We start from the raw sequence: 16,208 nt of genomic DNA on the forward strand, positions 1-16,208 counted from the left end.
AGTATGTACAAATAAATAGTTATATACATCAGCTCCTTTTATTGAAAAGTGTCTTGTTCAATTTGCTGGAAGTCCAAAGATTAAAAAAATGTAAATAAATCTTACAAACCACTGATGATTTACAGAAACCAGAAAACCTATAAAAAATAATTTTAATAGAATAGGTTTTTTACAACCTGAAATTCAGCAATTCTGTTTTAGTTTACTAAAACCTATTATAGGATAGATACAGTAGCTGTGAAAAAAATTTCCCTGACGTATGCCTACTAATAATATTAGTGTCCTGGCTTCCTCTCTATTCAGAATTACTATATTTGTACAATAATTATTAAAAACACTTTTAAGCGTTATTTCACCTGAAACAACTTATTTTACAAAATTTAATTTTTAAAAAATGGAATGGGCAATATCTATTAAACAATATATTACATTTCTTATATTTAAAAATATTGGGAATTTAACACAATACTTGCTTCTAAAACTGCATAAGAATTGTAAGAAACATTAAAACTACTCTTTGGGTCACAAGTTATATTAAGTTATCAGTAAGAGTTATACTCCAGTAATAATAGTCACTTGCCTATAACACTTAAAATGAAAAAAATTACAAATAATAATCATTAAATTCAAAACTAAAGCATCAATTATTAAAATATTGATAAAAATATTTAGTTTAAGACAACCAGTAATGCTTTCAGTGTATCAAAAAGTTTTAAAGGCTTCATTTGCAAACTTTTGGAGTCTGCAATTTTTTTCTCAATTCTTAAACTCTCTTTTGCAGCTGCTTTAAAAATTAAAATTATTATTTTGCTTTTTTTTTACTCTGCTTCATATTTGAAGAATACAACCCTTTTCAGTTAAAATTAATTGTTTGGATACTTCAAAATTACTTATTTCATTATTTTCTTGAATGCTGTCATAAACCATTCATTTTGCAATGAGTATTTGTTCTTTCATATTCTCACAGCGATAGATTGAAAATTCTCTTTCTATATTTTTGTACTCATGAAAAAGTATTATACATTTTTAATAATGATATAACATTATTACAAGGCTGCTTGAGCAGGATGAATAAAAATTATTACCACCCAGGTTTTTTGAAAAGTGAAAACCGGTCTTTCCGAAAGTTTCATTGCAGTTGTTGCTATCCACAGTTATCATCGTACTGCTCTTCTTATTATAATGAAATTCGAAAAGGCCACCATACCCTTCTTATTATAATGAAATTCCAAAAGGCTACCATACCCTTGAAAGAAAAGTGTACCAGATTGCTGTTGCTATGAACATTTTGATGATATTATGCTTCCGATGTATAGAAATGATTACGCAAAATCACCGATTGTGCACATGTTGGCTCAAAATGCTCTTATTGGCAATTTTTCCCTGATTTCCTGGTTCTGTCGCCTTCCTGTATTAAGCATTTTTATTTCATGACTTTGATTTTGAAATTGAATTTTGGCTTAATTGTAAATTTAAATAAATAACACGTGTAATCACTCTGAATGATACCACTCAAAGCTTATTTACTGCCAAAAATTGAAATTTATAATTAAGCCTACTTGAGAACCAGATAAACAATAGCATTTAGCAGGTTTGTTAGCACCATCCTATCACACAGATGGAATATTTGCAATAAAGAATTTTTAACACTTGAGGAGTCAGTACATATATATATAAATTAAAAGCTATAGAAAAATAATACAGTAATCTATATATACATTGTACTGTAGCAGTTGCATTACTCTATCTTTTCTTTTGAATAATAGACGACGATGCCTGATTAGGTATGCCTCCCATAGTGCATTGCGATTGTTATTAAAATGAGACGAGACACTGTTCTGAGAGGACCATGCATTAATATCGTCTTTGTGTTTGTTTTGTGTCAAATGTGATCATTAAAGAAATGTTCCCGAAAACATATGACCTCTTGCTTCTACTGCATAGATCCTAATGATCTTCATTCCATCACAGTACCCTTAAAATTATTAACATTGTAAATATATTTCAAATTTTCAAAATTAAAATAATTATAATAATTTTTTATTTATTTAATTCTATTTGACATTTATACCTATTTTTTTCATCACTACATCTGGAAACCTAATTTTCTTTAAAGAATAATTAAAGTTGAGGAGCCTTGGAAAAAAAAAACACTTTTTTTATAAACTGAAAATTTCAAACATTATACTAAATTAAATATATGAACACAAATTTATGTTCATATATTTAATTCAATTACAGCAAAAATCAACATAAAATTTTATCACTAAAAAATAAAGGAAAAACAAAGTTTTTTTTTTATGATTTTTTTAAAAATGATTTTCTTTAAAAAAAAATCCAATAAACAATTTTCTTTTTAAAAACTATTAAAGCAATTCATAACAAACGAATTTACATTTAGTTAAAAAACAATTATGAAATTCATATTAGTCTTTGTCTAAAAACACACTTACTTTTATGACTAGATAAAAAATATTTATCATCTTTTCTTTAAAAAAGTAGTAAGAAATTTATTGCTTCCTCATTTCTTCTGACAGAATCTTCATCAAATTTAAGAATCTCTCTTCAACCTAAAAGAACATAGCACTTAAAAATAAAAATAATGGATAGAAAAATCAGAAAAGGTATCTTTTTTTTTAAAGATTTACCAGCATAAAAGAAGTGACAAATATATAGCAGAAAATGTTGTACCTTTCACCAAATTTCAATATTAATTTTTTATTGACTTTATACGTTTAGTCCACAATTCAATTAAAGGTGGGAAAGGTTTTGCATTTGTCGCATATTTTAAAAGATGAAATTTTTCTATCTTAAAATTTTTTTATTATTATTTTTTTAAATCTTTCATAGTGATCAATGATAAAAAATAGTGTTGTATCTTTAACCTGTGCTTATTATGAAAACAAATATAAATAAGAAAATGAATTTTATGTTCATAAAATGGTAAAATAGTTAATTTTGATTAAATCTCTCATACATAAAAACAATTACTTACAAGAATTCAGATTTTTTAAAAGGTTTAGTTCATTTTAAAATAATTCACTATGCTACTATTTTATGAATGAAAAAAAAAAAATCTTTACTGGACTTAATAATTTGAAAAAAAAAATGATTATTACATTAAATCATTACTTTCTTTCAATCATTTTTTATAAATGCATCCTTATTTAACAACTCTATTCAACTATTGTTGTAAGGATAAAAATCATGATAATCATAATTTTTTTTGTCATCTTAATAACAAGAATAATTAAATGATTTTCATGGTTATCAAAGAATAATAATGTAAGTTTGTCAGGATTTGGTCGGATATTAACGATATGGTATTTGAAATAAACTAATCTTTTAAAATAATCTGAAAATCAAGAAGTAATCTCATAAGAAAATAATCGGAGACTAACGGTAACCCAATGATTAAACAGAATTCAAATATCACGCGATATCGTTACATCAAATTATAGATAGAGGTATACTTAAAATTCAGAAATATCTTAATCTTTCTTTTGAGAGTAAACTTCCAATCTACAAAGAATTTTTTTTAAAGGCCCACAAAACATATTTAATTCCCACCATTATTTTGATTTTTAAGATTGAATGGAAATTTGGTATAGACTATGTAACCATGGATCAAAATACAGATGGTATACACAAATTATCATCTTTCTCATAATCTGAGAAAAATTATTGTATATCGTATCACTAGTTTTTTTCAAATAAGAAATACTACACTTCTAACTTGATCAAAGAAACAACATGTCATAGAGATCAAAACGATAGCATAGTGCAATTTCGCACTTAAATTCTATAACTCATTTTTTATTATGAGGAGAAAAACAAATTTTGCACAAAATAAATATTACTAATCCCTCTACAACATGCATGCACTAAAATAATTTTTTTAAAATTGTATTAAAAAATGCAATAAGGTAAAAGGTATTGTTTTTAATATATACTTTTAAATATAACTAATCAGATAAATATTTAATTCCCTTAAGTAAGCTTTCTTTAAAATAGCAACAAGTTATATTAAATAACAGGTAATTAATTTTTGTACTAAGCACGAAAGCGTTTTAATTTTGCATCCTACTGCCAGCACAGACAGAAGTACAATCTATCAAAGGAACAATATGTTCCTTTGACTGATCTCCAATTGGCCTTCTTATAATGTCTTAATAATGTAATAATAGAAATTATATAATGTACAAACTAATAAATAAATTAATATAAGTATCATTCATTTCAAGTTTAAAATTAAGTAATAATTTTTACACCTTAAACTTCCTAATAATTTAAGGATTTAGCGAAGAAGAGTATTACTTTTGGTACTTATGCCGTTTTGAATGTTTTTCAGTGACTTTTCTTTTTGTAAGTGTGTCTGTAATTTGATACCTGTTTACTTTAAAATCAAGCAAATAATATTCAATAATAAAAGAAAACACATTCTCAATGTATTATGGAAAATACATATATGTTTTATTTCACTATTTCTTTCAATAATAGTAATAATCACGATATAAAGAACACACATTTATTCCTGCTTAAAAAATAAGCAACAAAGACGAAAAGACGAAGTGCACATGCAAAAAAGTGAATTAAAACAGGCAACATATGAGACATGCGTCGCCGAATGCAAATGGGTAACCAAAATTTGCATAAAATGCAATCACACCATAGCACCTAAAAAGGGAGTTTACTGGAGGATGCCTCAGTTCGCAAGCAGCGATAATTACGCGAAATCTGAGACAACCAAAACGGAAAGCATTAGTAGAAGAAACTATTTGCACGATGAGATGCGTTGGTGGGCTGTCGGTATGTTACAAGCTGGTGCAAAACAATCTGCTGTTGCCAGAGCTGAATGTGAAAGAGAACACAGTGCCATCCATAAACTGCAGAATTATTATGAAAGGAATCAAAACGCTGTAGAAGACATGGTTCCGCAAGCCGGAGAATCGCCACATCGTCAGTTACTGTTCCAATGTGCCAGACGCCGAATGACATTAACAGCGCGACAGCTGGCATCACAGAATACCCATATCCCGCCAAAATGTGCCGTGCAGACCACATGATTGTGTGCCTTTGTCCTCAGAGCTCGCTAGAGTCCGGTTGGATTAGGCCAATGAACATCACGGTTGGACACTACAGCAGCGGGCTATATACTCTTTACCAATGAGTGTTGATTTAACATCCAGAACGTTTCCTGAAGGGAAAGGATATGGCGAGAGTCAGGGCCACACTATCGCGCTCCAAACATTATAGAAAGGGGCCATTACAGAGGTGGCGGTTTATTTGTCTAGACAGGCATAGAAATGAACGCTCGAATCGATCTCCATATATTCGATGGGGATTCCAAAACAATTGTCTGATACCGGACAAAATCCTACATTACCTTGTGCTGCTTTTTTTATCATTGCAAAAGGTATTGACGCGGTATTTATGGACGATAACGCCGGTCCGCATAGAGCATGATTGGTTCGGAGCCACAGATGGTGTGGCCTGCTAGATCAACAGACCTGAATCCTGGAAGTTAGGAAGACGGATGGTAGGTCGAAGTGTGCCAGGCACATGCCACGAGTTCCAAAAAACATTATTACGGTAACGGTTATTACTGTCAATCAACGACAATTTGCCAGCATAACTCGCCGTTATCAAAAATGCGTTTCAGATAGAGGGTATCCTACCTATATCATAGAGGGTTATTAGCGTGGAGTTCCCACTGTACTTTCTACCTATCAATTCGGGCTGTCGCGCCGCGATGACTATAATATAAGTATTTTTACTTCTCTTAGCTTTATTTGATATGTGATCTAATAATGTCACACCTACTCTGTGTATAATTTTCGCGCATATCTATTAAATAATTATTGTTTTATTATGAGCTTTGTATTTATTAGTTATTTTTTGAGCAGGATGTATATATGAATTCATAATTTCATATTTATTATATGAATGTAATGTACAAGAGTTTTGGTCACATTTCATAATTTATAATAAACATAACTATTATAGAAAATATTTCAACCAATCAAAAAGGAAGGGAGAAAAAACATTGTTCCAAAAAAGTAAAAGAATGCAAGGGGGGATTAAAAAGAAGGAATTAATATAAATCACTTAAAAGATTTAAAAGAAACATCTGGCTCTTACCTCTTCAACTGTTCTGCCTTTTATAGCAGCAGCCGATGTTGAAAAAGCTTTACGGCTTATTCCAAATCTTTGGCAGTTATAAATAATAAGTTTATCTTGATCTCTGTGTCAAAAGAAAAATCAGTTTCAACAATTATTTTGCAACTTTCAGTAATAATATAAAAGATTTTTTTTTTTAATGTTAAGAGAAATTTAATTTATATTGTGTGCAAATAAATTTTCTAAATTTAAAAACTTAACATTTTTACTTTTTTAAAGTCACCATTATTTATGTCACAATATCATTTTATGTTGCATCATTTTAATAAATAATTTAAGTACGTAAGTTTAAAAAACTAATTAAGGGAACTTGGAGATAATTTTTACTATTTCTCATAAGTTACTCTGACTTCATCTAATCAGAAAAGTGTTTTTGTTTTAAATTTTTCTATGTAAACAGATCCATGAAAAAATTACCTAAGATGCTAAATCAAAAGAATAGGACAAATAAAAAATGTTATTATTTTTTTTATTGATATATTGAAGGTAAATTGTTTAGGTAATTGTTAGTCTTTTATTGATATATTGAAGGTAATTGTAAGATTTGGGAATATCTTGCATGCAAACTTTATACTTATCGAGAACAACATACAAATAACTGGAAATATGCAATACTGCAATTGCTTCTACTGAAATTTTGTCTTTAGAGTGGATGATATAATATAGTTTACAAAAAAGATAATTATATTTTTGCAATACTCTTCTAGCTGTGTCATTATTATCAATTGGTAATTGTTATATTTCTTCTAGAAAATATTTAGTTGCAGAGTCTTCTAATTATCTATAACATCAATTTATTTTTGTAAGGAAAACAGTCCACAGATAGTCCGTTTTGTAGAAAACAATCCATATTGCAAATCATTTATTGTACATTTTATACGATATTTATTTTTGGATTTATTTTGGAGTATTATCAAATGGAATGGACGAAATTAGAGGTATGTATGGGGGGGAATAGGTTACGTTACTTTTATTTGCCCGTTTCTTTTATCTGTTAAGGGAAGGATAAATTTTAAAAGTAAAGAGTCATCACTTTGTTAATCATATGTTTTTCTAATGAGAAAATTAAAAAGCATTTATAGCATGGCTATTTAGCATTTATAGCATGACTATTTAGCATTTATAGCATGGCTATTTAGCATTTATAGCATGACTATTTAGCATTTATAGCATGACTATTTAGCATTTATAGCACGACTATTTAGCATTTATAGCATTTATTTATATAATGACTATTTAGCATTTTTGAAATGAAACCAACTTCATATCTGGTACAAAATTAAGAATTTTAGGATACTTATGGATAAAATAGCTTTTTTAAAATTGCAATCTCCTCATAGATATTTCTTGCAGCACTGCTACTTTCCGAACTGATGAGCTGCCACTACATGTATATATATAGCAAATGAATATAACTGTCTAAGGGTTCTAAAATAATATATGTTACGAGACTATTAAAATTTGAAATTTAAACATGCTTCGTTGAGGAAACCATTAAACCTAAAATATATGAAAATATTCAATTGAAATGTTATAAAATCAATAATTCTAATTATTTAATTGGTTATCAAATGTATCTAGAAATATAGTTTTAAAAAATATGAAATGCATTTTTACCTTGTCCATTTCTTATTCTGAGTAGATGAAGTTTTCCCATTTGATTCTGCTGTAGTAACAGGCCTTATCATGTCTCTTATGTGGCTGAAATCAGATGGAGCACTCTTATTTAAGTTATTTGTGACAGCTGGGAAAACAGTGTCTTCAATAACATCACAGGGTAGTTTGTTGTTTGATAATATAGGATGCTCATCATGACTCAGAACTGGTTTCTGTACACTGTGCAGTTTTGATGTATCCTTTTTTGATGCAATACTCTAAAATATACAATATTTAAATAATAATAAATATAGATTAATCACATATTTAATAGAATTGCTAATATTTTTCAAAAATGATAAAAGAAATTTCTGAATTTAAATATATATATTTCATAAATGCAATCAAAAGTTTACAATAGAAATAACTATTATAAAGTGATAGTCCACTTTTGTTTAAAACAATGTTAAGCAATCTTAACCGATTAATAAAGTCAAATCTATTCCATGAAAAGACAAATAATAAAGTATTATTAGAATTTCTAAAAATCAAATAATCAAAAATAAATCAATATTACCTGAAAGTAAATGTTTAAGTATTTAAATAGATTTTGAAGTTTATAATAACTTCTAATTAAACATTGATGGTTATAACAACCTATATATAAATAATCAAATAAAAAAAACATAAAAATAGAAATATATAGTTTTTACATTTTGACATATGATGAATGATAGTTCTTTCCTTTTGGCACTGCAAAATAACAATATATCCAACCATCATCTGTGGTTTTTAAAAATCACTTACAGACGTGACTCAGGCTTGGAACAAGAATAATTGAACTTCATAAATAATAAATTGTGTCACACAGAAACAATATATAAAATAATATGATTAACTGAACAATAAAATGAATCAATTTATAGAAAAAGTGTTTGAATTAATAATATTGTAGGATTATTACATTAAAGAAAATTAATCAATCTAAAGAATGATAATATTCCAATTCTAAAAATATTGATACTTCCATATTTCTGTTGAAATGTGTCATATCTACATTTATAAAATAACAATTTATCAAGAAATCTTTTCTAGAAATTCAATAATACAATTGAACTACCTTCTTTCGTACACACATATTTTTTCTCCTCTTCATCAGAAAAAAAATATAGCATGAATGCAAAAATGTTTATCAATTTATTATTACAGTTTTCTTTTAAAATTTTTGGTAATGATTATTATTATTTTATTATAAATTATCAATTCAAAAGAGTTTACACATTTGCAGTAAAGACACTGGATTATTCTTTAAAATATTTTTTAAAATAATCAAAAATTTCTTAAATTTAGCATTAAAATAATTGAAATTTTAAATTCTAACAGACTTTAAAAATTCAATTCAGATTTAGGAATTTTCAAATGTAATAAATGTTAATAAAATATATTTCATAGGAAATGAAATTTATAAACTCAACAATAATAACACCTTTGAAGACATTTAATATATTTTGTAGACATTAAAAAAAAGTTTTGAATTATTTAAAAAGATCACACTTTCCACATACATCTATCTTCCCATTGGTTTCAATTGTAGGAGTAGATTTTGGACATGTGTCAGAAAGCACTTGAGACTTAGGAGCCACAGGATGGCCATTAACTTTCTCTTTTTCTACTGAACTCGATGGAGGATCATGATATGTTACTTGTGCGGGCTTCAAAACTTTACCAGTTTGAATATATATGCGGCCATCTATGAACTGATAAATAAAAGCATGAAATATATGTTTACAAATAATAAAAAAGTAATTCACACTTTCATAAAAGGTTTTTTATTTTTATTTTTTTCTGTAAATATTTATTTAGAAGTATTTCATTACAGTACTTTTTCGAATATACTAATATGATCCAATCATTCATTGGAAAGTATAATATTTCTCATTTGAAGATTAAATATATTTATATATTTTTCATGTTACTTTGTAGTTACAAAATTATTAATGAAAGTTAATATTAATTTTAATCTGTATATAAAGAAAATAAGTTAATTTTTTTAATAATATTTACATCTAACTTAATATTTCTCCAAATTCAAATAATAAAAACTTTTTTTAACATTTTTCTTCCTTATATAATATCTACATCAAGGTTAAAATTCAGCACAAAATTCCCACTTCATACAAGCAAATCATCTCAACTGAAGTTTAAAATTATGTAATTATGTCAATTCATTTACCTAAACAGAGAACTTACAATCAAATAAATTATTCATAACGAAAATGCAAAATTATAAAGAAAATACACACATGAGGGAAAAACACTCTTTTGTTGCGTTAAACAATTAACAATAAATAAGCAATGTTACTGATTTATTGCATCTATTTCGAGTTTGTAACTTTTCCTAACTTTTGCTCATAAATAATTCAAAATTATGAAAATTTCAGCTTTTTCATTTAATTATGTTTATTTTTTATTGTTTTTAAGAAGCATTCAACATTTTATATAATAATAACAATTTTCTTACACTTTAATCATATTAATTTGATTTTCAAAAATTAACTAATAAACATAGCATTATTCTGTATATATACATTTATAGTATACATTAATTAAAACAATCCAAGCATTAACAGCAAAATTTTCAAATCTAACTTTCTTTTGTCAAAATCATTTTGTGCAACATTAAGAATTTTTAAAAGTCAAAATTATAAATTAATGCTAATATTTTATTAAGCAAGATTACTTTTTCAACAAAAGGAAATATTTTGTATATTCAGTTACAATTTCTACAAATGGAAACACATGTAAATACCAAATATTAAATCTAAGTTTTTGTAAAGAATTCTGATATTGTATAAATATAATGAAATGAAATCTTAAGTAGTAGGTGCACACTATTCTCATAAATCTAATTAACTATGAACAAATGAACATTCAGATTCACAATCTGAATAATCCAAAATTTCCTACTAAAATGAAGCACTAAACTACTTAATACCTATACTTCAACATATAACAAATAACTCTTTATTTTCAAATTTCAAGTTGATTAACTCAAATTCTGAATGTTAAAAGTTTCAATTGATAAAATTCATGTGATTTTAGAAACAATGTTCTTTGAAAGTGAATGTACATTATTTCTCATGGCCTAGTTAGTGAATTCATTTAGAAAAAATCTCGATTAATAAGAGAAGAGAGAAGGATGTAAATATATTGGCTGTAAATGACACAGATATGCATTCATCTTTCATGTTTTTCATTTTGAAATTTGAACATTAAACAACTGAAATTCAGGAGGAGGGGATTTGAGAAATGAATAAACAGAATTTTATTCTGTTCTCTATTTTAAATTGTTTTTATATATAAATATAACGTTACCATAAATAGTTGAAATCCCATTTTAATACAAAATTATTCATAAAAATGCAAAATATTTACTAGTAATTATTAGAAAAAAAAATGATGAATCAACTAGTAACTACACATTACTGACTTAACATTAAACACATCATGCTCATTTCTTTATGGCACTTTCCTCTTGACTTACAACAACATATTTATTTTCTAGATAATGAGTTCTAGAATAACTTGTGGCTTCTGGTTGAATCAACTTCAATATAACAGGAAAATGAGTTCAAGATTGTACTGAGAATTCATTGTATATGTGAACATATGTTGATATAAGATGAAGCATATCTTGTTGATGAAGTATGGAAACATGGAGATAAGAATGTTCTTGATCACATTTCAAAAACATGAGGTCAGTCACAAGAGCTAATTATGTAACTTCAAAATAAAAGGTTAATCAAACCTATCACATGAATTCTAACTATCAGCAAATTACAAGTTTTTACATAAAATCTTCCAAAAACAAATAAAATTTGTAATTTCACACAATTAGGAGCAATTTACACAGATTTATTAAACATTCTTGTAAATATGAGGGGACAATGTTTATGAAATTTCGGTACTAAAAATCAAATTTAATAGTAATACTTACAAATGAGTCATATTTTGCAATTTAATCACATTTTAAAGAAAAAATTCATCACACTTCTAGAATTCTCTAAAACCTAATGAAATAAAATTGTTTCAATTTCTTTGTGTATAAGTACTATTCAAAATTCTTAAATAAGAATGAGATTAATATTATTTTCATTAAAATTTATAATTGATGCTGTTTGAAATGGAATGTGCATTTGGATAAATCATCTATACTTCTTACAAGAAAACATTTTATGTGTTTGATTGTTTATTCTTTACTATTTATGCATAAAAAATGTACACTGAATATGAATTTTTCTGCATGAAAAAAAAACTAAATTTGTTTTTATCTATAAGACATTTTTAGCACAGTGTGATTATTAATCAGCATCTTATAAAGTGGAAATATGACAATCATAAAAATAATCTTAACCACTAAAAAATCTCCATAAACCAATACTTAAACATTTCTTTTCAAAGAAATTACAAGAAATTATAGATCATATTTCTGAGACAAATATTGTATGATGTTGTATGACAGTTTCAACCAATACTTAAAATCATAAAAAATATAATTCAAGAAATATATCCCACATATCTTTCCCTTTAAACGTTCAGTTATCTACATCATGTTATGCTGATTAAACTGTGTAATGCTAATATCAACACAAGAAATGTAATCAAATTAATAACAATAAATTAAGAAAATATTCGTTTTAATCTAAATAAAATAAGTCTACCTTTACACCACATTTAACACAGTGACGGCTTTTATTCAACATCCTATTATCAGTTGAGGAATTGTGACAATCACAAGGACAGTCTTTACCACCATAAGGATCTGGAGTATCAGGAATCATTATATCTTCACAGCTGTCTACACTAGAATTATCATCATCACTATTAGGAACTGTCACATCCTCGAAGTCTGTCATTAAGCTATAAAAAAGTAAATAATGTAGAAATAAAAATAAAAAAAATTACTATGAACAAAATTTATAGAACAATGGATTGATAAATTCATTAAAATTTATATAATTATACAAATAGAAAACCAATACTCAGTTTTCTGAAACTGAATGTTAACAACAATTATAAAAAGTAATTAAAAATGTATTTTAATATTTATTATAAAAACTTGACATAGTTAATGTAATGACAGAAACCTGTAGAACTCTATATTTAAAACTGCATTCTTGAGAATTGATAAAACACCAACTGCTTTTTAAGTTGGTGTTCATCAGAAAATTATAAATCAAGAGAAATATAATTTGATCAAGAAATCTAATACAATAAAGATTAATGATTTGTTTAAAATTATAATTTAATAGTAAAACAAAATGCTAAGCTGATATGAAATAACTTTGTAAGTTTTAAATAGTGTAATGATCTAGTGTTATTACATAACATCAAAAATTTAAGCAACTATTATTGATTAATGGAAATAAAGTTTAAAACACGTAAAATGTTATGCTGGAACATAAACAGATTTTCCAAAATACTGAAGCATTTATACTTTATTATAAGGAATGCGATGCAAATCATACTGTAAAAGAATTAATTAATGATTTCAAAGCAATCACATTTCATGTCTGGAATGGCTGTAACTACCATGGTGGCAATACTTTGGAGCCTCAACTTTAAAGAACTCCAAATAAAGAGGAATATATATAGATTTTTTTTTTAAATAGAAAAATTAAAACTTTTATAACAATATTTATATTTTCACTTTGCAAGCCTAAAAACTATTTGTATAACTGTATGTCTATCACTCTTTAAGGACACAAAAAACAAGAAAGAAATAATCAAATATAAGGTCTTCTCTAACATTATCAAAGACCCTGAAATGAAACAGAAAAGCACACAGCAAAGAGACTCAAAATTTTAACTATTGGAGGAGTTGCACATTGTAGATATTGATGATAATATATATATATATATATATATATATATATAAATGCATAAAAAGTCATAAAAGATTTAGAATCAATAACAATGCATATGTTGTTTATGAATGGTGATGAAGGGCATGGGAATGCAGATGAAACAAGTGATAGAAAAATGAGGAATGGAAACAAATTGTTGATGCAATGTTATTGAGAGAATCCTGAATGTGAAACTAAATCTTTTGGTATGCAATCTCACTTTTTATATGACTTAGATATTTGAACATAGTAATAAAAAGTATATTCTATCAATCATTGATCTCTTGCCAAAGTACAATCTGTGTTATATGAATTCATCAGCTGCCACAAGGTGAATAAAAAATATTTAAGTTCAAACATTCAACTTCTTGGTATTTGAAATAAAAAATAATATTCAGAAAATTCAAAATGCCCTATCTTTCCTCCAACCAACCATACACAAAAATCTTAGTTACAGCACAAGATGTTTCTAAAATTGGCCCTCTGAGTAAAATTACAGATATGCAAAACCAGAGAATGGCGAAAAAAGAAAAAAATTAGGAAATAAAAATTTATTCAGCTTTAAACTTCTTCATGAAAACGATCAGTAATCAGTCAATCAAAGATAAACCATAGGGTTTCAATCACATAATTATAACTATTCAAAAAGCAAAGAAAGGAATTTTGAGTAATCAAAAATCAGTAATCAGAGGACTTTGAACCGCCCCTCCCCCCAAAAAAACCTTATGAGATCGTTGCACAAGAAAGATTTTAGTTTAACGAATGTTGTGGGCAAGAATATGATGGTGTAGCAATAATCAATGGTACATACAATGGTAGTACATAATCGAAAATGTCTTCTATATTGTGCAGTCTATTATTTAATTTATTAATTTAAATTTTATTTATTATTTTAAAAGTTATTGCATCACCTTCTTGTTTATTAACTATTATTATCAAAAATTTTATGATATTATTCCAAAAACGTAGAACACAATGAATCATCAAATATCTGAAACATTTAATCTTTATCTTAACTTTTTTTCTAATGATTTTTGCAAATTTGGATTTGAGAGTATGAATATTTTAATAAGAAAGGTTTCTTTGGATATATATATCTACATATTCTTTCAATTTAAAATATTACAATTAAATTAAACATAGAAGGTAAAAAAAAGCATGTATATGCTGTTGAAGAGGTGAGACGCGGGAGGATAGAACCTGGGACCTTTTGGTTAGCAGTCCAGTAACGATCCGATTTTACCAAAACAGCTGTCTGGGTAGAAGCGCTGTTACTGGCTTATATGCTATTCACCACAGTACTCTCCCTCCAGTGAGTCGAAGGGGAGACGAACGATATGGCTGTTGAGTGGTGATATATTTAGTAGCTGTTGTCTTAATGGGCCTGTACCCAGTTTTGAATAGCGCCAAGCGTTATGGCAAGTGTTTGTGGGTGCTGTTGTGCCAAGTGTGTCTGACGGGTTTGGGTTGCTGCATCAAGTGAGTCTGACGACTTTAATTGTGGGTAGATGGCACCACAACAGCTGTACGAAGGTTGAAGGTTCAGCGTCCGAGGTCACCAATGAAGAGGTATGGGATGCGTGAGGATAGAAGCTGGGACCTTTTAGTTAGCAGTCCAGTAACGATCCGATTTTACCAAAACAGCTGTCCAGGTAGAAGCTCTGTTACTGGCTTATATGCTATTCACCACACTGTCAAATATGATCTACATTTTCTTTTCAAAAGCCTCAACATATTAACCCTTGTGTTACCAAAAGAACCTCACAGTACTAGGTAAGTTATAATTATTAAAAATGTTAATAATTTTTTATAAATATTTTTGCTTTACAAGTAAAAGAAAAAAAATCACAAAATTAATATCTAATGCTTGTATCGAGTCTTTTTTCCCCCCGACACTGGCACAATCATTCAGTCAATAAGGAATTAAAATCAGATATTAATTACAAAACTCAGGTGCAATGCATAACAGCAAAAGTATATGTAAAGAAACAATAAGATTATAGATGCAAAATACCATGTATTTATATAAAACTTGTCTTTCTTTATATTGTTCTTTTTTTACTAATTATAAAAGTTCAATTTACATCAATCAAATGATGAACCAAACAGGAGAGTTGAAGTGACACAAAAACATTTATGAAATGAGAAATTCTGTTATATTAGATTCGATCATTAATAAAAGATAAGGACCATTAATATAGCTATCAGATGAAAGAACCATAAAGACATCAACAAATTAAAATAAAAATAACAATAGAAATAATAAATTATATACTATTCAGGTGGAGAGACATCTGGTAAAATGTTATATAACTCTTCCATCAAATGACTTTGATTTCTAAGCAAAGGTTGTAAGGCAGTGATGACTTCAGATGAAGTTATATCTACTTGCTGTTGCAACTGAGCAAATGTTCGTAAAATGCGAGTGATATACTGAGGCTGGTGCTTAAAATGCATCTACAGAAAAAAAAATAATAATAAGGGAATATTCATTAAATATTAGTTTTAAAAATTTCCAATAACATT

General features: G+C 27.2%; 1 protein-coding gene across 1 annotated transcript in view; it reads right to left on the reverse strand.

Annotated features, from left to right (window-relative positions):
• Nucleotides 1-16: 16 nt before the first annotated feature.
• The window catches only part of LOC129991826 (GON-4-like protein), a 40,634-nt gene continuing 24,442 nt past the window's right edge, over nucleotides 17-16,208 (reverse strand). Inside the window, exons 17-23 of the mRNA XM_056098262.1 lie at nucleotides 15,958-16,139; nucleotides 12,498-12,696; nucleotides 9,342-9,533; nucleotides 7,798-8,054; nucleotides 6,142-6,244; nucleotides 2,454-2,570; nucleotides 17-137 (exon numbers count right to left, since the gene is read on the reverse strand). Of these exons, the coding sequence (XP_055954237.1) occupies nucleotides 2,511-2,570; nucleotides 6,142-6,244; nucleotides 7,798-8,054; nucleotides 9,342-9,533; nucleotides 12,498-12,696; nucleotides 15,958-16,139 (993 nt within the window). The 3' untranslated portion in view covers nucleotides 17-137; nucleotides 2,454-2,510. The remainder of the gene's footprint in view (nucleotides 138-2,453; nucleotides 2,571-6,141; nucleotides 6,245-7,797; nucleotides 8,055-9,341; nucleotides 9,534-12,497; nucleotides 12,697-15,957; nucleotides 16,140-16,208) is intronic.

Source organism: Argiope bruennichi, chromosome 2 (genome assembly GCF_947563725.1).
Source record: "Argiope bruennichi chromosome 2, qqArgBrue1.1, whole genome shotgun sequence".
NCBI classification, from domain to species: Eukaryota; Metazoa; Arthropoda; class Arachnida; order Araneae; family Araneidae; genus Argiope; species Argiope bruennichi.